Consider the following 21,286-nt stretch of genomic DNA (forward strand, 5'->3'; position numbering starts at 1 on the left):
TCCTTCTTGGAAGTTATCACACCTGAAATTATCTTATTGTTTACTTCCAGTCCTCCACTAGAATGTTAACTTCCTGGGCTTTATGTCCCAGTTCTCAGAATAGTGCCTGGTGTCATGGGTGTTGGCAAGCCTCAGCTGAACGAATAAAGGAGAGAGCATCAGTACAAGACTCATAATGTACCTTCTCCAGGACAGTATCTTGGAAACTTTGTTGATGGTGAAGCACAATAAGAAGTACGCGTTTTATACAGCATACACACAGACAGGCACAAGCGCTTCAGGAAGCAATACTCACACTACTCTTATTTTTAAAATTCTATTTCAAAAAGAAAGAAGAAAATACGCTAGTTGCAACCCACTAAATTGATTTCACAATTTGCCAATGGGTTCTAACTTGCAGCATGAAAAACTTTGTTTTAGGGTATATATCCGGAAGTGGTTTTGCTAAATATTCCTGAATTGCACTCCCAAGTGAAACATTTACACTAATAACATCATTTCAGGGATTTCCTCATATCCTTACCAACACCTGGTCTTAACAGGCTTTAAATTTTTGGCCAGTCTGAGTGAAACTGTATCTCTGTTTTAATTTGCATTTTCCTGATTACTGAAAAGACTAATAGACCAGTGATCGTAACCTTAAAAAATATGTAAACTATATTCTGGTGCCCCAGCAAGACTAATACTTTTCTTATCAGAAGAAATAGGCAAAGTGAGTTAATCTTCCCCTACTTTATGTAGTTTAACAATTCCAAATTCTCACATGTTTAATTTTAGTGGCACAAGATTGTATTCCCAAGGACACAGTACTAACGACAATTTTAGTTCATTCACCATTCATGCAGTCGTTTATTTACTCAACAAATATTTATTGAGGGCTCGCTACTGCCAGCAATTTCGCCAGACAGACCAACAAACTCTCCTGGCGCCTACCTTCCAGACCCTGAGTTCTTTGTTCCTCGCTCTGTGGCAGAGTGACCGTGGATCAGGCGTGTAGTAGAAAGGCTCGAAAACTCCGATCAAGTCCTTAACGATTCTTCCAATCCACGTTCTCGTGCATCGATTATTCACAAGTTTTTGTATTCAATATACCCGGAGAGGAACGCAGTGTGTTCACGCATGCTCTCTCCCTGCAAAGGAATATTCCCAAGAGAAGTTTTGAAGGAGAAAGCGAATGCTTCATTTAAAGCACTTGTTTTAAACGTAAGATTATAATTAAGGTCTTTTAAAGCAACACAATTTATTTTACTTTTTCTTCTAAAAGCAACTTCTTCCCCTGTTCTCTACAAAAAAAATTTTTTTAAGCCTCACACTGTATTTCGTCGTAATGTCAGGTTCGTTTCAAAGGGCAATGAAAAATCTCAGGCTCATTCTGACTTAGGTAATTCTAAATTTTGACGAAGAACGTTAACTCCAAACCACATTAATACAGTCTTTAGCTTCCATTCTTCTATAATTTCTAGACTTTATTATCCCATAGATGAGTCTTAACTAACAGTAGCCCTTTCTCATTTCAAAACCACAAGTCTTATATAAAACAACTTCCCGTGCTTTCTGGAAAGAAAGATCAGGATTTAACTCATTTTATTGCTTCAGATAATGGTGCGGTTACCAGATAAGAGGTGCTACATCTAGGGGCAGTGCCTGGGCTGATAAACGGTGGAGTTCGTGCTTGGTTCTTTGATTTTTATTTTATATAACGTAAACCGCACACCGCAGGGAAAGTGCTAAATGCTGAGGCCGGCGCAGCTCTCCACGACTCCCATCTCCACTTTCCTCTCCCAGCCCCGGAATTCATGCAAATCAGCCTGCTAACCCCGGGGCAATACGACCCATTTTCGCGCCATTCGCTCGGGACCGTGCAGCTACGTAAAGAGGAGTGGTCCTGGAGCTCCCAAGGCACCACAGTTCCAAGGAGGATTTTAGGGGACTGCACGGCTATCACAGGACTTCAGGGTACCTGGGGGGACCGCTTTTTTTCCGGGGCCGAGTGGGTCTCTCGCGCGGGTGGACCGTTACCATAGCTGGCAGGACCTGCGCCCCAACGCGGGAAAGCCTGCCGCGCCCCGCCCCTCCGGCCCGGGCTCTGAGCGCCCCGCCCGCCGGCCCGCGCTGCTTGAGCTCCGGCTCCTGCGTGGTGGGACGGAGGCGCGCGCGGCTTCTCAGCTCTCAGCGCTCAGAGCGCCAGCCGCCAGCATGGACGCTCGCCGCGTGCCGGTGAGGCTGGACGGGCGAAGGCGCGGGATGGGCGCGGTGGGTGTTGGGCACGGGCGGACCCCCTCCAACTCCGCGGCGGAGTGCCCTTATCAACTGGTGGCCGTCCTGGGCGGCGCCCGTTGAGCCAAGTCCCTGATGTTGTGCACTTGCGGGTAGTTCGGGGACTAGGGGTTGCCCCCGACGGGCGTGTGCACCCGGCGCGCGGGCGGTCCGGAGATTTGAGAGCTTTGCAGGATGGTTGGCAGCCCCGGGGCGCTCGAGGCCACGTGCGCCCGAGGTGCACGTGCGCTGGGGGCTGGCCGGGGGGGCCCATTGTGTCCGCTGTACGCAGACCTTCCCGCGGGGCGCGGAGGGGAACGCCGCCCTGCAGCCTCCAGGCCCTTTCCCGCGCGCAGCCCCGCGCGTACTGGGGGTCCTTGCGCGCGCTTCCCGCCCGCTTTTGCATCAACCATGCCGGCAGGCGCTTGTAACCACTGAGGGTTTGGAGTTTGGAGTTTAAAGGTCTTGCAAATCGGTCTCTTTAGAACTTGGGTTATGCACACTTGAGGGGGCATTTCTAGTCCCAGGCGGTGATTTAGTGCAGCGGAAGGACTTGGTCTGAACGGTTCGCCGACCGTTTGCTCATTTCCCACTCCCCTCCCCACCCCCCAACCATCCTCTCAGCAGCAGGACGTAGCCCTGATGGAACGTTACTTTCTGCTCTAACGGAAACCGGAACGGAGGGTCTGCCCCAGAAGAGGTTAGAGGGTGGGGGTTGGGTGAAAAGGAAGAGAGTGACACGCTTAAAATAAATATGGGTAAGGGGCCCACGTGGGAAGGCTGGGATTCCCTGGGGGGTGGGTGGGAGAGGGCGTGTTGGGGGCGTGGTTTCAGAGACAGCTCTCCTGAATGGACCTGGGCATTGGCTTTCGGCATGAAGAAAGACGTGTAGCTGGACTTGGACTCTGACGTGCCTGGGTTCAAATTTGGGCCATCGTGGGACTTAAATAGTTCCTTTCACCGCTCTGAGCCTCAGTTTCCACCTTTGTTGCAAGGAATTAATGTGAAAGCATACTTAGTGCCTGGCACAAAAAAACACCTATTAAGTGGTGTTAGTTATTACCTATCTGCCAAGAAAGTCCATCTCAACCATGATCATTTGCCTTGCTTCTTTCTAGGTCTTTTCCTCCAGGTATACATTTGCCTGATAACTAACTCTTGGCATGTGGTGACTAGTTAAAGCTCAGCAGGAATTTCCCTGCGAGCTTCCAATAAAATGCCTCCCTTGAGGCTGTCTTGGGCGTCTGACTGCTGGCAGGTATACTGATGAGTGAATGGTGATAATTCCTGCAGTAGTGCAAGGAGCTTTGCTGTTTTAGGAGACTGCAGACTCCTTGCAACCCTGTGATCTTGAGCAATCTGTTTCACCTCCTTGGAGCCTTTAATTTGCTCATCTGGAAAATGGGGAGTTTCTGAGATCTCCTTTAATAGGTAGTACCTCTACCTATTATCACATTTGCCTGCCTTTCTAAAAGGACAAAAGACTAAAACTTCCTAAGATGATTGAATGGAGTCTGTTGAGGAGTACTGGGTGGTTGGGTCCCATGATCATGAAAATAATTTTATTTGCAAGAGAAATGCATAATGTTAAGTATAGAAGGAAGGTCAGAATGTTCTGTTCACCCGACACCGCACATCTTGGCATTATTTTTGTGGGACCCCTAGCAGAGCTTGCCTTTTCAAAAGTTTTCAGTGTAAGGAGTCACTTCTGTTACTCCATGGCTATACTTCAGAAGAGAAAAATATAGGAACTACTAATAAAACATTTAAGAAATCTCATTAAATATTAAGAAATGGTAGAAACTGCCAAGAGATTGATGCCAGTTGCATGTTCTGATGAGCAGTGCCAGGCTATTCAGTGTTCATGAATGAAGGCTGCATTTTCATATCCACAGGCCATTTGTGTCTTATGAAAGGACTTCTGAAAACTTAAGACTTGTGCAGCAAGGGGACTGCAGAAAGAGCTGAATGTCTGGCCAGCCTAATAGAGCCCTGAAGTGGAATCAGGCATTCTACCTGGGTTTGGAGGACTGTTTGACCTTTAACTTGGCTCCTGTACATATGTTCACTGGGTCGATATATTTGATTTGTAAGGACTTGTGCTGAAATCACTCTACCCCTCCTGATTGGCACAGGCCTGTTTGAAAGCCTGCCATCTCGAAGTAGAGGTGCTGCCCAGTTTTTACAGTTTGGGAAATTAGCATCACAGTACAGAGCCCAAAGCTTACATAGAAAGATCTCATTAGCTTGATTTTGGCTGAGGGAGAGAAATCACTACCATTTTGTACCTTTGAAGTACAGTTTAATTTTTTTTTTTAAGGGCAGATTTTAGGAGTTTAGCTTTTTTTTTTTTTTTTTTTTTTAGGAGTTTAGCTTTTAATGCCTTGGGAGCTCAGTATAATAATGTTAAGAGTTTGGGGCTCTTAAGGTGGGTAAAGGGGTAGCTCTACAGATATTTGAATAAATTGATAGTTGTCGTTATAATGTTCCTTCACAGGGATCTCTTTTTAGGATATTACCTGGTTTTGAAAAAATTATTGTAGCAATTGCAAACCCGCCTTTTTCTGTGTAGGGTATGAGAAGTGGACACATCTCCTCTGTGCTGTTTGAACCTACTCAACTCAAAAATGATATCTTTCGTTAGATTCTGCGGTAAGCAACCCATTTAATAGTGTTGCCATTTCTGTTTGCAGCAAAAGGATCGCAGAGCAAAGAAGAACTTCAAGAAATTCAGATATGTGAAGTTGATTTCCATGGAAACCTCGTCATCCTCTGATGACAGTTGTGACAGCTTTGCTTCTGATAATTTTGCAAACACAGTAAGTGCTGCCTGAGAATAAACAGAATGGAGTCTGCCGTGCTCAAAATGCCTCAAATGCTTTGTGCGTGATTAAAACTGCTTGCTTTTTGCTTACATTTCTATACAGCCGTTATGAAAATACAGTATGCACTGTAATTTCATTTCACTTTTTGCTGTGGTTCTAGGTAGTAATTGTTGGAGGTAGATTAGCTACTTATTCTATCCTTTTGAAATGTCGCCTAACCTAACATGCCTGATGATTTGCCATAACAACTCAGAAATCATTTGTAAACCTCTGAACCATTTTTCTTTGTAACAAAAGCTATTCTCTTGTAGTGCACTTGTAAATGTGATTTGCTCTCTGCACGGTTTATGGAAAATTGGTTCTTGAAAAAGGAAAAAAAATGCACAACCACATTTATTTATTTATTTTACAGAAACCTAAATTCAGGTCAGATATCAGTGAAGAACTGGCAAATGTTTTTTATGAGGACTCTGATAATGAATCTTTCTGCGGCTTTTCAGAAAGTGAGGTGCAAGATGTGTTAGACCATTGTGGATTTTTACAGAAACCAAGGCCAGATGTCACTAACGAACTGGCCAGTATTTTTCATGCCGACTCTGATGATGAATCGTTTTGCGGTTTCTCAGAGAGTGAGATACAAGATGGAATGGTGAGTTTGAGAATTTCACCAATATCAAGAAATAAGGTACCTTTAGAGGCATGACGTACTTGCCTAAAAAGTTTTTTTTTTCTTAAGATTTTCGTTTTAGTCATGCCAGAAGATTTTGTTGATCTTTTAAAAAGTTTTAAGAGTATTTTCTTCATGTCTTAAAGCAGTTTTTTGCTAATGTAGTTCTCCTTGTAAAGCTTGACCATTTTTGTAGTCTCTGAAAATCTTGGAAACTGGTAAGATAGAATTGGCCCGCCTGCAGATTTCTGTTGCTGCAGAAATCCAGCCTAATCAGAGGAAGCACACGTGTCCTCAAGATGAGCTACATTCACATTTAAGTTCAAGTGCCCAGCCCAGGGCCTGACATAGAGTAGGCCTTCAGTAAATGTCGGTTCCTGTAGTGGATCTGTGCCTGCATCCGGAAAGCCTGTGATAACTCCCATGCAGGAGCTTAAGTGCAGGTAATGACAATTAGGGCCCTGCCTGCTTCCACTTTGGCTCCTCTGTTGGCTTTTCCTGTGCATGCTGTCTTACGTTTAGCCTCTGTTGGCCTGCTCAGGACACTGCTGCCGCTGACGCACCTCGGTCCCACTCTCCCCGAGCATGCTGGTTACTTCTGCACACGTTTTTCTGTTAGCAAGACTTTCTCGACAAACTGTTGATTTGCAGTCAGGTGCGTGCTCTTTAGCTCATTCTGCTCTGACACGGGTCCACTGCCTGGGGCCACACTTGAGCGGCACTGACATAAGTGAGGACGCCTGACCAGCGAGTGTTTATCACTGTCTAACTTCACGATAATGTAATATTTCCTCTAAGAGGTGGTGTTGGTGTGAATCAGTATGTATTGGAGTTATTGGCAGGGGCTGATCTGTGAATCTGGATGTCACCCAACATTGTCTATAGCCTGAATCATTTCCGGGCAATGTTTCAATTCTTTGTAGATGCTATTTGTTGCGATTGATAAAATGCCAATTGATTAAAAGGCTTAAGAACTGATAAAAGTTTTGTCATTTTATATCTTTCAACCCATGCACACTAAAAATATAAGAATAGTACAAAAAGCGGTGGGGATTTTGGAATGTTAAAAAATGAGTCTTCCGTTTCTGGGACTTTACGGGTGGTATTTTTTGCCTCTCTCTTTTTTTGTTTGTTTTCAGCCATCACCACAGTCATTTTCAGAATATTTTTGTCACCCCAAAAAGAAATGCTGTACCCATCAGCAGTCACTTTGCATCCTTTCCCAATATCCTCAGTTCCTGACAACCGTTAATCTATTTTGTCTCATAGATTTGCCTATCCTGGGCATTTCCTAGAAGTGGAACCCTACAATATGTGGTCTTGACTGGCTTCTTTCACTTAGCATAATGTTTTCATAGTTCTTCCATGTGTCAGTACTTCATATCTTTTTATTTTTTACTTCATATCTTTTTATTGCTGAATAATATTCCATTGTGTGAATATACCACATTTTATTTATCCACTCATCAGTTGATGGACGTTTCGGCTGTTGGCACCTTTTGTTAGGACTGATGCTGCTCTGAACATGTGCATACAGGATTTTGTATGGACGTACACTCTTCAGTAGGAGTAGAATTGCTGAGTCATATAGTCTGTATGGTTAACCTTTTGAGGAACCGCCAGACTGTCTTCCAAAGTGGCGGCACCATTTTACAGTCCTACCAGAGTGGGTGTGTGGGTTCCAGATTCTCCACATCCTTGTTGTACTTACTGATTTGGTTCTGCTAGTGGGTGGGAAGTGATGTCTTGTGATTCTGATTTGCATTTCCCCAGTGGCTAATTTTCATACATTTTAAATGATGGAAACATATTACTTTTGGAATCTGAGATTTTAAGAATTTTAGGCTTCCAAAAAGTGGATAAGAGAGGGAGGTAGTCAGATCTCATAGAGACAGAAAGTAGAATGTGGTTGCCAGGGGTTGAGGGGGAGGCAAGTGGGGAGTAACTGTTTAATGAGTATGGAGTTTCAGTTTGTGAAGATGAAAAAGTTCTGGAGATGGATGGTGGTGATGGTTGCAGAACAATGAATGTATTTAATGTCATTCAACTCTACACTTAAAAATGGTTCAAGTGAAAAATTTTATGTTATGTTATATATTTTGCTAGTTTTTTAAAAAAGTAGTACAGAACATTGAGACATCTTTTAATAAAGTTTAGTATTGCCATAAGCATTGAAATCATATTTATGAGAGCACACATATTTACTCCTAGGGGAATTCTTTTAAAAATGCATAAAGATTCTATTTTTAAAGAAATGAAAAAGGGAGCTGGGATTTTCACATTAAAAAAATGGCTCGGAACCACTGGCCTAGGGACAGGTGAGAAGGTGGCTTACAACAATGTGTCTCAGGTAGGCTCCCCGAGTTAAACTACACTCAGGTTGTTGTATTTATTTGTAATTCTTGATTTTCTTACCCAGAGCTGTCAATTAAACTTGACAATTAAAGTGTTCAGTGCAAATGTATTTGCTGCAAGCTCTTTTTGTTCCAAAGGCATATTTTGTAGTCATACTGTTGCAGACTGTGCAACAATCAGCAAGTCATTAATGCCTCACTTGTTCTGATTGACTAGAGGCTGCAGGCAGACCACGCGGGCTGTCGGACCCGCAGTCAGTGCAGAAGTTCCGGACCTCTCCGGGTGGCCATGAAGTTTCCAACTCGAAACACCAGGGGAGCTGCCAACGAGAGAGCAGTGCCCTCCGAACCCTCAGAGAATTCTGTGACCGATTGCAATTCTGATTCAGAAGATGAAAGTGGCATGAATTTTTTGGAGAAAAGGGCTTTAAATATACAGCAAAACAAAGCAATGGTAGGTATCTGACTTTGAATGTATTAGAACTCACCCTTCCTTCCCAGCTTTTCTCTAAGCCACTTGTTGCTTATATCTTTGTCATAAGAATTATTTTCCATGTAGCTCTGAAATTTTCATAACATATGTTTTAAAATGTGTTTCTTTCCCTAAACTAACTTTTCTTTTTTTAATCTATTAAAGTCTTGGTAGATGTACAGGGGAAATCAGAAACTCTTTGAAACGTGCTACTGTGATTTCCGGAATTTACTTGTTTTCAGTAGTTATTCTAAACCAATAACTTCTGTTTACTTTCCTCCCTTTTTAGCTTGCAAAACTAATGTCAGAATTAGAAAGCTTTCCTGGCTCCTTCCCTGGAAGTCGTTCCCTGCCAGGCTCCAGTTCAGTAAGTACAAATCCTTGTTTGTATGGTACTGTTTTGGGCAGGTCTGATTTTAAATGGGCAGGTCTGATTTTTAAAGTCCAATTTCGTTATTTCATGTGGTCTTGTAGACAGACTTAGAGGTGATAGAGGAAAGCTTCTGACAGATCTCTGGGACCTCTTCCTTGCACCCTGGGCCAGGGGTGCCCCTGTCCCCTGATGCCGAGCTCCTGTGGGGCTCAAACCCCAAGCCCCTCCGTTTTCTTTGGCCACCCACGTGGCACGTGGGGTCCTAATTCCTGGACCAGAGATCGAACCCGCGCCCCCTGCAGTGGAAGCACGGAGTCTCCACCACTGGACCTCCAGGGAAGTTCCTCAAACCTCTTTTGATTGGTTGTTTCTTTTCCTCCCACCCAAGTAAACCTAAGACCCTCAGGGGTAGGAAATAAAGATCGAAAATGGTTTTTTCTGTATCCCCAGCATTGGCAGATTCCTCCTACATGGTAATGGATGTTTTTTAAAATCTGAGAATGAAAAAAAAGAAAGCAAAAACAATTTGTTAACCAAGTCATGGCCTAATGTATGTGATTATATCCTGAGGAAACTAAGCTGGTGCAACTCAGGGGAATCTGGTGTGTCTGGTGTGGTACAAAAGGAAAGATTTCCTTTTCCGCCTCTCCGTGAGCAGGAATAGAACAAGGAAAAGCATATATACATTTCTCTCTTGGGCAGTATAGGAACAGTGAATATGTTTCAGGGCTCAAGAGATGTTGTAGAAAAGGTTTTTTTTTTGGAGAACGAGATTCTTTCTCGCATCTTTATTGAGTAAAGCATAAATAGATCATCCCTCAGTTTGACAGAAACCAGGTTTGGTGTTAACAAAAGCCAAATTACAATGGCTGTATCATTTCTGGGCTCATTTTCCATGCATTACAGAGAGGCTGAAGGAAATCGGGAAGTGGAGTACTCCTTTTACTTAAAGGACAACCTGGTTCAGGAGAAGGTGCCACTTCTCATTCTGGAATAAACGGGTCCAATCCTCTGTGTTTTGTTCAGCGTCCAAAGACACCCCGAAGGCGCACATTCCCAGGTGTCTCCTGCAGGAGAAACCCTGAGCGGAGAGCTCGTCCTCTCACCAGGTCGAGGTCTCGGGTCCTTGGGTCGCACAGTGCCCCGCCCACGGAGGATGAGGAGGAGGACGAGGAGGAAGAGGATAAGTACATGTTGGTGAGAAAGAGGAAGCCCGTGGCCGGCTACGTGAACGTGAGTTCTCCGCTTTTATGCTTTCTCTTCTGTTTGTCATGTTCTGTGGGCCCAGGGTCATGGACACAGCACGGGAGCACACACCCCCTCAACACCAATGATCCGTATGAAATGTTCTTCTCAAACACTCCAGAACGGTTAAAGTCACATCAGCGTTTTTTTTTTTTTTTTTTTTTTTTTGCGGTACGGGAGCCTCTCACTGTTGTGGCCTCTCCCGTTGCGGAGCACAGGCTCCAGACGCGCAGGCTCAGCGGCCATGGCTCACGGGCCCAGCCGCTCCGCGGCATGTGGGATCTTCCCGGACTGGGGCACGAACCCGCGTCCCCTGCATCGGCAGGCGGACTCTCAACCCCTGCGCCACCAGGGAAGCCCCATATCAGCTTATTTTGATGGTTCTTGCTAGCAGGCAAGAGGATCAAAATTATCTTGGGCTTTTCTTAATCGTAGGAGTCATTTCCATGATGTTGTCCCATGATCCTTAGTAAACTTAGGATTCTCCCCTTCTCCGTAAGCTCTAAGAATGATTTCCAGGTTGAATTCTCTGAAGAAATGACAAAGCGAGTATCTTGAGATTCAGAGCTGGCAAGAGCCAGGAAGGCCACTCTGTTCCATGTTTCTCATTATGCAGGAAGATGACATGCCCCGAAGTCGTCGCCCCGGATCCATGGCCCTTCCCCATATAATTCGCCCAGTGGACGAAATCACGGAGGAAGAATTGGACAACATCTGCAGCAACTCTCGAGAGAAGATCTATAACCGTTCATTGGTCAGAGCCTCTAAATGATGTCTGGAAATGTACACGTCTGTGAGAGAGACATTTTGCTAATGTTCTAACAGTCTTAGCATATGGGATGTGTGCCTGTGTGTTTTTTTCATGTAAGAACAGAGAGTTTTGTAGCATCCTTGGGATTTAGCTTTCTTAGTAAGTTTGCAGTAGTAGTAGTTGCTTAGTAAGTCTTTAGTAGCATAAAATCTTTTCTCTTAATTTAGAAATTGATTCATTCAACCTAAGTATCTGTTAACGTGTGTCTACATAAATAGGTGTTGGGGATATGGTTGTGTGGTAAAGATAAACAGATCTTTTTTTTTTTTGCGGTACGCAGGCTGCGGCCTCTCCCATTGTGGAGCACAGGCTCAGCGGCCATGGCTCACGGGCCCAGCCGCTCTGCGGCATGTGGGATCCTCCCGGACCAGGGCACGAACCTGTGTCCCCTGCATCGGCAGGCGGACTCTCAACCACTGCACCGCCACCAGGGAAGCCCAAACAGATCTTTTCTTGTTGTAGTTTTGATAACATAAGGTATTGCGTCTGCCAGTTGAATGAAATCACCATGCTTGAGATACTTTTCATGTCCTTTTGTATACATGTGTGTATAGATGTGAACTAGGATTCAAAGAGAAAATATGAGACTTTACCCACAAAGAAGGACATTCTTTTTTTTCTCTTTAAATTTTTTTTTGTAGTCAAATTCCTCCTTTTTTTGGCTGTGCGGCTTGCCCTCCGCAGTGAAAGCGTGGAGTCCTAACCACTGGACCGCCAGGGAATTCCCAAAGAAGGACATTCTTTAAGTATTTTGTCTACAGAAAGCAGTGTTTTTGTTTTTGGTTCTTATTTGCTTATTATTTGCAGGGAACGACTTGTCATCAGTGCCGCCAGAAAACTATGGATACCAAGACAAACTGCAGAAACCCAGAGTGCTGGGGCGTTCGAGGCCAGTTCTGCGGGCCCTGCCTTCGAAACCGTTACGGTGAAGAAGTCAGGGATGCTCTGCTAGACCCAGTACGTGCCTCGAAGGGGTGGTCCTGGGGGCTCGAGAGTCTGCCGTGAGCTGATAGGGCCAGAGAGAGATTGAGCCCTTAGTGTCGTGGGACATTCATTTCGGGGAAGACAGATGCATTCAGAGTGTTGGTGGATAGTGGTGAGCCCTTCTGGAGTGCTCCCGACCCGGCCATTCGGGGAAGTCCGTTCCCCACTTAGCCCTGCTAGTGGCTGTGGAACTTTTTCCGTGGGATTTCCTAAGGGAACGTGATGCATGACTAACTGATGTTAACCATGTTATGAGGTTTTTAATAATTAAAAAGATCTGAATGCAATTGATCAGGCCCATCTTAAAGGTTAAACAGGAGTAAATAAGTAAGCGGCGGCGTGAGGTTTAACTTAATGGTGCCTTTTCATGCTTATTCAGAGCTGGCACTGCCCACCGTGTCGCGGGATCTGCAACTGCAGCTTCTGTCGGCAGAGAGACGGGCGGTGTGCAACTGGGGTGCTCGTGTACTTAGCCAAGTACCACGGCTTCGGGAATGTGCATGCTTACTTGAAAAGGTAGGGCTGATTTTTCCCTCTTCCACACCCAAATCTGACATTCATTTTTGTATCTTAATAAAACGGTCGAAGTCAGAAGAGTGGTCTTATGGAGGGCAGGAGGGTGCAGGTATTAACTAGAAAGGGGCACATGGGGAGTCGGGGAGGGTTGGAAACATTTTATATCTTCATCTGGGTGGTGGTGACCCTCGTGGGCATGCGTGTGTAAAATTCAGGCTGTACACTTAAGATGTGTTATAACTCGATAGAAACGTTTAAAAGAGTGAATTAGGCTCTCAGAAGATTATTATTTTTTTAACTTTTTAAAAATTGAAGTATAGTTGATTTACAATGTTGTGTTTCAGGTATACAGCAAAGTAATTCAGTTATACACATATATACATATATTTTTCATATTCTTTTCCATTATGGTTTCTTACAAGATACTGAGTTTAGTTCCCTGTGCTATACAGTAGGACCTTGTTGGTTATCTATTGTATATATAGTAGTTTGTATCTGTTAATCCCAGACTTCTGATTTTATCATCCCCTCAACTCCCTTCCCCTTTGGTAACCATAAGTTTGTTTTCTATGTCTGTCAGTCTGTTTTTGTTTTGTAAATAAGTTTTCATTTGTATCATATTTTAGATTCTGCATGTAAGTGATATCATGGTGTTTGTCTTGCTCTCTCTTACTTCACTTAGTATGATAATCTCCAGGTCCATCCCTGTTGGTGCAAATGGCATTAATTCATTCTTTTTAATGGCTGAGTGATATTCCATTGTATATATGTACCGCATCTTCTTTATCCATTCCTCTGTCGATGGACACTTAAGTTGCTTCTATGTCTTGGCTGTTGTAAATAGCGCTGCTATCAGCATTGGGGTGCGTGTGTCTCTTGGAATTAGTTTTCAGAAGAGAATTGTTAGGCCGAAAACCATATCCTGACATGTTCCCTCTTCTCTTTCAGTCTAAAACAGGAGTTTGAAATGCAAGCATAATAATTGGAAGATCCACTACCTGCCTTCCACTTCACAAATCTTCCTTGTTTTAAAGTTTTCAATTTTGTCATGTGATTGAAACCCGAGTTTAAGAATTCTGATGATCAGTCTGTCTTATAGGCAAATCAGGTTAACCTCATTAGATATGCACGCGTGTCTGGGCATCACGGGGGTGTAGTGCCAGCTGTACCCTGCCCTCCTGCAGTTTCTCCTTTGCATTTCCCCCCACCCCTCATCCCATGCCATCCCCCTCTTATCTCCAGTGGTTCTCTTCCATCATTTAGTTTCAGAATCCTTTTTAAATGACAATTTTATGAAAGCATGTTTGATTTAATTGGTGTTGAAATAGCCCTGGAATCCACCCATAAAACCAAGCACTTAGAAACGCAATACTAGTGTTGAGTAACTACATCTCTTGATTTCCAGAGACTAGCCCTCTAACTTGCTTACGTGAAAACACTGGGTCTGATTTAGTGTTCGCTGACATTTTTAACAGAATCAAGGCACAAAAGTCTTAAAACCGTGTGGAACAATTAGGTGATTGTTGGCAAGTGGAATATCTGACTGTGGAGGCCTCTCAGGAGAATATTCCATGTATTGTGCTTATTACTCAAGTTGTCACAGTTGAGGCTTAGTTGCTGCTGATTTCTTCCACCAAGTGCATCTGGCCCACACGGTCACGACCCAAAGGTTCTCGGGCAGTGCTATACTTGAAATCATTGTAGAAAAGCCATCCTGGGGAATTGGGACGGGGAGCCTTCAGGAGTAGGCCGATTTGAATTCATGGAATAAAACTTCAGGATGAGTGTAGTTTGCCAAGTTGTTTTCAGTTCATAACGTAAGGTATTTCAAATAAATTCTTGCTTATGTTGCGTGGAAAATTGATACTTATACTCAGCTACAATTCTTTGCAGCTTTTACTTTCTTGAAGAAATTATAAACCAGGCACAGGGTTCGCATTCAGGTTTGAAGCACTTTTATAACACTGAGAAGTGCCTTTTTGGAGAAGGGTGACTTTCAACAGTTTGCTAACTTGACATCTCTGCCAGTTTAGTTTCTGGGCAGAGTCCGTGTGTCGTCTCTCCCTCTGCCTGTTTCGGCATGAATCAGATCGTTTGCTAGAGGTAGAATCTAAGTGTGTGTATGTTCATTTTGCTTTGCGTCTGCAGCCCATAGCTGTGCCTGTGCAGTGTTTGGTGCATAATTGGACCTTGAATCAATAAATGTAAATAGAGCATTTGATCTGTTATGCTTTTATACAAAGTTTTTTATTTTAATAATAAAACATTTTGTTCTAGCTTGTCTGCTTTTTTAAAAATCTTTGATGCTCAATCTTACCGCACTGAGTCCTAATTTTTTCCTCCTATTTAAACAAAAGACCATGTCTGCCTTTTCGAGAGCCCCCCTCCCCCTTCCCCCCCACCTGCACACACACACTTTGGCTTAAGTTTCTGACAGTCAAGGGCCAGCTCTTTTGAACAGGGCCTGGCTTGGTGATAATGCCTGATAGCTGTGAATCAGAATCAGCTAAGACGGCTACATCACCAGATAGAAAATACGGGCCCCTGAAGTTTTACAATGTTGTTTTCTTTTCTTTGACCATTTGCCAACCCAAGAACCAACAGTGATTTCACAATACCTGGCTTGCTTTTATCAACCGTTCGGATATTTATTGCAGGTACGCTGTGCCTTGAGACCTATTCCAGAACTGAGAGAATCAAAAGACAAAAAAAGCATGGTTCAAAAGTTCTCGTACCCGATTCTTTAGACCAGGGTTGGCAAGCTACATCCTGGGGACCAGATTCTGCTGCAGCCTGTATTCATACGACACATGAACTAAGTATGGTCTTCTACATTTTTAGAGGGTTTTTAAAAAAAGAAAGCATGTGACATAGTGGCCCACAAAGCCTGAAATGCTTTATGGTAAGTTTGCTGAGTCTTGCTCTAGACTTATCTGAGAAACCACGTTTACACCACATACATCTGGGGAGAAGACCAAAATAAATGAAGTTACCCAACTGTAACTGTATTCTATACAAGCCCAAAAGAAATTGACATTTCTTTTCATAAACTCTTAGTATCTTAAGAAGCCCAATTATAACCCAACCCTTTTAGGGATGCAATTGGGAGGCTTCTGTTTTTGGAGTTAATCAAAATTGGTCGTCGTTTGGAACGTTTTTGGTGTTACCATGTTTTAAAATTATGAAGTGGCACTTATGTGGTTTTCATTAAAAATATTGCTAGCAACAGTAGATGCTGAAGCCTTATACCCTGAAAGGATTTACAATCTAGTGGAAGAAGTAAGACAAAAATCTAAAAGTAACGTGCTGTAGGAACGAAGAGAGGAAAAGCAATTGGCATTTTCTCACTAGCAGGCGTTTTACAGCGTTGATGGGCAGGTCTGCTGCTCTGTCTCAGCCTTGTCTGTGGGAACCTCTACTTTCTCCCATGCACCCCACTGTAAAGCTCCACACACGGTCCTTAGAGTTGAGAGAACTCCAGTTTGGACAATTAGATGAAAAAGTAGTATGAGGGTATTCATGCTTCAGGAATTGCCTTTGTATTTCTCCATCCTGGGTTCCCAGAGGTAGAGATGGTATCCAGCTTTATCTTCACCTACTAAGAGGTTGAGAAAGGAAATAGCAACTATAATAGACTTTAGCAGTTTCATAGGAGGGGCAAAGGCAGTAGTTAGAAGGTGGTGCAGTTGGGGGTTATTTGTGTTTTATTTTGCTTTCAGAAAAGAAGTGAGAGGGAGCTCCTGATGGCTCAAGGTCGGGTAGACAATTGAGTTATTTGCATGCCAGGGGAATGGATTACGGGTTCAGGGATTTAGAGCATGGCTGCAGAGGATTAGGTTCTGACAAGAAAGTGGTAGCAAGTCCTGAGGGGAATGAAAGGTGAGCATATGTGACTTTTGTGTTAATGTTAACTGCACATTTGTGGGGGAGTAGCTCAAGGATGAACTAAATCCAGAGAAGTTGAGAAAAGTGCCCAGTGCCACGTAGCTAAAGTGGCTGAGCTTGACTAGAGTATTCCGGGGAGAAGCCTTTTTTTTTGGTAACTAAGCAGAACTCGGCCAGCCTTAGGAGTCAGAAGCAGAGGAAAGGGCTGTGGATCAGGTTGTGGCAGTGAGAACAAGGGCGTCTTGGGTGCTGGGGCAGTCCTGGCCGAGGTGGCTTATGTGGAAACCCTGTTGGTGGGGAGACAGGAGGGCTGGGAGGGGCTGAGGGCTTCTGTGGTCAGGAGGGGTTGGGGGTAGGATTCCGTAGGCCCCTCTCATCCCTGGGGGATATGTTCCAAGACCCCCAGTGGATGCCCAAAACCACAGATAGTACCAAACCCTATATATACTATACTTTTTCCTATACATACATACCTATGATAAAGTTTAATTTATAAATTAGGCATAGTTAGAGATGAACAACAACACCTAATACAATAGAACAAAGGTGTAATAAGGTGAATGTGCACACTCGCTCTTTTATAATGTACTGCACTCGCCCTTCTGATGGCCACGTGAGAGGATGAAATGCCCTGCGTGATGAGATGAAGTGAGGTGAATGGCAGTGGGCATTGAGACGGAGCATTAAGCTACTGTTGATCATCTCCTTCCCGTGACCCTGGATGTCAGGAGCAGACGATATGGATGGCTGGGGATCTCCCAGTGGGACGGAGCAGGGCAGCACGAGACTTCATTGTGCTACTCTGAATGGCACACAATTTAAAGCTTCTGAATTGTTTGTTTCCGGAATTTTCCATTTAGTGTTTTTGGACCAAGGTTGACCTTGGGTAACTGAATCCGAGGAAAGCAAGACTGCGGATAAACAGGGTCTGCTTACTGTGGTAGGTATTGGCTCATCCAGCATAGATGTTAGAAACTCGTGAGGCTCTTAACTGCAGGGCATTAAAGTCCTGTGGTTAGAAGACTCCTTAGTTAACTACAAGGTTGAGGAAGGAGAAGAGGGTGAGAACTTCCAAAGGAGGCATTGCTATGAGATAGTGGAGGATGGACTAAACTTGGAATGGCGGGAGGGAGCTGGGGATCTTTGCTTTCGAATGTATAAGGTATGGACTCAGCTGTAGAGAAATTAGTGTGCTCCAGGTAGAGACCTTTATTCATAATAGTCAGGTGATGAAAGACTTGTTTGAGGCAAAAAGCGAGAAACAAAGGAGACATCACTTAAGGTTAAAAGTCACCAACGTATTTTTTTTTTTGACCTTCCGTGCATTTTGTTTTATATGGTAGCATTTGTATTCTATATACAAATTCTATAGCATTAAGAATGTCAAAACATTTAAAATGGCCATATAATAGTATTTGTTTATATGAATGGTCCATATTTTACTAAAACAATTCCCAAAATTGGGGTATCTTGGTGGTTAACAATCTTTTGATATTGCGAGTAATGCTATTGTTAGTATCGTTATGCCCAAATCTTTGGTTAAAATAGATTTCTAGAAAGTGTGGTAACTCTTAGTTGCAAGGATGAAGAAAGGTAGGAGGCTGAGAATTCTGGAGAGTGTGGGGCTGGTCTGTAGCCCTAGACTGTAGCACAGAGTTCTAGGTGAACCTGGGTATAGCCCAAGGGTGGGGAGAGAGGAGGAAAGCTACTTGGCTAGACACCAAAATGGGAGGCATGGCTCATTGTAGGTCAACTCAACCTGTAGGATTGCAAATGTGCGTAGCCTGCCAAATAGGAAACTTTTTTTTTTTTTAACGTAATCCTGTGCCTTGAAGGTTTGTTGGGAGTGTTTATTGTCAGATGAAAGTACCTGCTGATAACACATGATTGCAGCAATGCTCAATCCAACATTATATTGATAAATATTTGCCACAGGAGGGACTCTAGAGTTAGTTGAGCCACCTCCTGGGTACAAGACACAGCGCTCAGTACAGTATGTACGTTAGCTTTTCATAGCAGGTATTTTCTTTTTATTTTAACTTTTTTTTTTTTGCGGTACGCGGGCCTCTCACCGTTGTGGCCTCTCTCGCTGCGGAGCACAGGCTCCGGACACGCAGGCTCAGCGGCCATGGCTCACGGGCCCAGCTGCTCCGCGGCACGTGGGATCTTCCCGGACCGGGGCACGAACCCGTGTCCCCTGCCTCGGCAGGCGGACTCTCAACCACTGCGCCACCAGGGAAGCCCCACAGCAGGTATTTTAGAGATGAGGAGACTCAGCGAGGTTAAGTAACTTATGAAAACTCAAGAGCCCATGCCTGCTTTTCTAGCCAGAGAAGAGAGATATTAGAACCAAACACTGTTCTGAGGACTTCTGATAGACCAGGCTACATACTCGATAGGGCTACATATCTTGATCATAACATATAATACCAGCCACCCACAGTTACGTGTTTATTTCACTTTCTCCCCTCATTAAGGCTGTGAAGTCATTGAGAGCAAGACCATCTTTGATCCGAATACCCTTATCATGTACTAGGTACTCAACAAATGTTTACTAAGGGAGTGCCTTGGTGGTCTAGTGGTTAGGATTCCAGGCTTTCACTGCCATGGCCCAGGTTCAATCCCTGGTCAGGGAACTGAGATTCCGTAAGCCACGTGGCAAAAAAAAAAAAAGAGAAAAAAAAGTTCACTAAATATTTATCAAAAGATAAGTTGAGGGTTCTGGGCAGGAAAGTTCCTGAGATGTGGGTGGAGAGAACTAAAGTCATGGTGGAGGAGAAATAATGGCTAGATCCCAACATTGAAGAGTTGGTTAATCCCAGCATTAACCCCTATGAGCTGTAACCTTTCTTTGTGATATAATGCTTAGCTTTCTATGAAGCTGCAATGGTCAATTCATTAAGAATCATGTATTCCTAGTAATGTATTTTTTATGGGAAAAATACATTTTACTTCATTATATTAACTTTAAAGAATATCTGTATTCTACTGAGTAAAGAATTTGTATTATTGAGCTATAAATGAGCTACAAAAAGATAATTTTAGATACAGTAGCTCGAAGTGTTCTCCATTTGTTGGGGGAAAACTTTTGGTGGCAAAAATTGTGTGCATAGAATTTAAACTTTTTAAAGAGAAGAGACCCTCCCCCACTGTGTGTGCCCATCACTAACTTCAGCAGTGATCAAAGCATGGTCCATCCTCTTTCATCTATACTCTTTTACTATCCCCAGTCCACTGAATTATTTTGAAGAAAAGCCCAGACATTACATGCATACACACTTCAGTACTTATAAAAGATAATGACTCTTTTTTTAGAACCATAATAAAATATCATTATTATACCTACATAAAGTTAGCAAGAATTCCTTAATGTCAAATATCCAATCAGTGTTCAAATTTTCACTATCCCACCCCTCACCTTCCATTTATACAATTGGTTTATTTGAATTCAGGACTCGACTCTTATTCATTTATATATTTAATGTCTCTTTTAATTATTAGGGTCCCCTCCCTTTATTCCCCTTGCTGTTTATTTGTTGAAAAAAGTCATCTTTCCTAAAGAGTTTCCCACATTTTACTAACTGCAACCCCATGGTGTCATTTAATATGTTCCTCTGTCTTTTCTGTTATCTAGAAGCTTGATCTGATTCAGATGCAACAGCAGTACTTTATATTGTGTACTGACATCAGCAGACTCTTACTATCCTGTGCTCTCCCTTTCTGTACTGTTAGTGGCCACTGATAAACATTTTCTGTAAATTCTCTCTTTCTTCATTAATCAACTGGAAACTTCCCCTCAAGTATCTAATTACACAAGGTAGAGTTTTCATTACATAAAAGGTGTATTAAGGACTTGATTATTTTTGTTAACCAGTCTTCAGAATCAAGAATTAGTTCTCTAGTATCTTCTAATGGTGCCAACCAAGGGTTTTTGTTTATGTTTAAGTATCACATGAACTCCTGGATTTTTCAAATATTTGATGTGATTCAGTCCATAGCAGGTATTATTCTTATTGATGCCCAATTTTGGCCCATTGGGAGTTTTGTCATAGGCTCCTGCATCCTTCTGATATGACCCCGGTGGTCTTTGATAGTTTCCTTTGTTTTCTGGTAAGACAAAATGTTCCAGGCTTATCTTACACATTTTCTGCCCCAAACCTAGAATCAACCATTCCTTCAAAGAATTTTGTTTTCAAAACACATTTCTTTCATATCTATCTGTGTATTACATATACACACAACTTACGTAAATGTGCTCCTATATAAGCAATTATATATAAATATATTAGTAACATCACTATATATAAACATATATATGGTTTATGTATTATTATTTCAGAATAATAGTACCAATATTTTACTTATATATTAACATTATTACTGAAAAACAGTTGAAGGTAATTTTCTGTTTTCGTCCTTGGTGTCAGTCCTTTGGTACATATTACTGTTTTTTTGCGGTTCACGGGCCTCTCCCTGCTGTGGCCTCTCCCGTTGCGGAGCACAGGCTCCGGACGCACAGGCTCCGCGGCCATGGCTCACGGGCCCAGCCGCTCTGCGGCATGTGGGATCTTCCCGGACCGGGGCACGAACCCGTGTCCCCTGCATTGGCAGGCGGACTCTCAACCACTGCGCCACCAGGGAAGCCCGTATATTACTGTTTTTAAAGTCATTTTAAACTCTTTTTTTTTTAATGAATTTATTTTTGGCTGCATTGGGTGTTCGTTGCTGCGGTGCTGGCTTTCTCTAGTTGTGGTGAGCGGGGGCTACTCTTGGTTGTGGTGTGCGGGCTTCTCCTTGCAGTGGCTTCTCTTGTTGCAGAGCACGGGCTGTAGGCGCGCAGGCTCAGTAGTTGTGGCACATGGGCTTAGTTGCTCCGCAGCATGTGGGATCTTCCCGGA

General features: G+C 43.4%; 1 protein-coding gene across 2 annotated transcripts; it reads left to right on the forward strand.

Moving 5' to 3' along the window:
* The first annotated feature begins 2,103 nt into the window (after nt 1-2,103).
* CDCA7 (cell division cycle associated 7) lies at nt 2,104-14,779 on the forward strand. 2 transcript variants are annotated; one of them, XM_004267320.3, is made up of 10 exons: nt 2,104-2,217; nt 4,950-5,075; nt 5,494-5,730; nt 8,320-8,556; nt 8,864-8,941; nt 9,974-10,180; nt 10,809-10,946; nt 11,811-11,960; nt 12,367-12,503; nt 13,452-14,779. In XM_004267320.3, exons 1-10 carry the CDS (start codon nt 2,197-2,199, stop codon nt 13,480-13,482), a joined length of 1,362 nt encoding a protein of 453 aa, XP_004267368.1. In that variant the 5' UTR covers nt 2,104-2,196; the 3' UTR covers nt 13,483-14,779. The 2 variants fall into 2 exon arrangements, with proteins under 2 accessions (XP_004267368.1, XP_004267369.1); XM_004267321.3 differs by lacking the exon at nt 5,494-5,730 and having other exon boundaries at nt 2,182-2,217.
* The last annotated feature ends 6,507 nt before the right edge of the window (nt 14,780-21,286 follow it).

The sequence above is a fragment of the Orcinus orca genome, chromosome 7, assembly GCF_937001465.1.
Source record: "Orcinus orca chromosome 7, mOrcOrc1.1, whole genome shotgun sequence".
NCBI lineage: Eukaryota > Metazoa > Chordata > Mammalia > Artiodactyla > Delphinidae > Orcinus > Orcinus orca.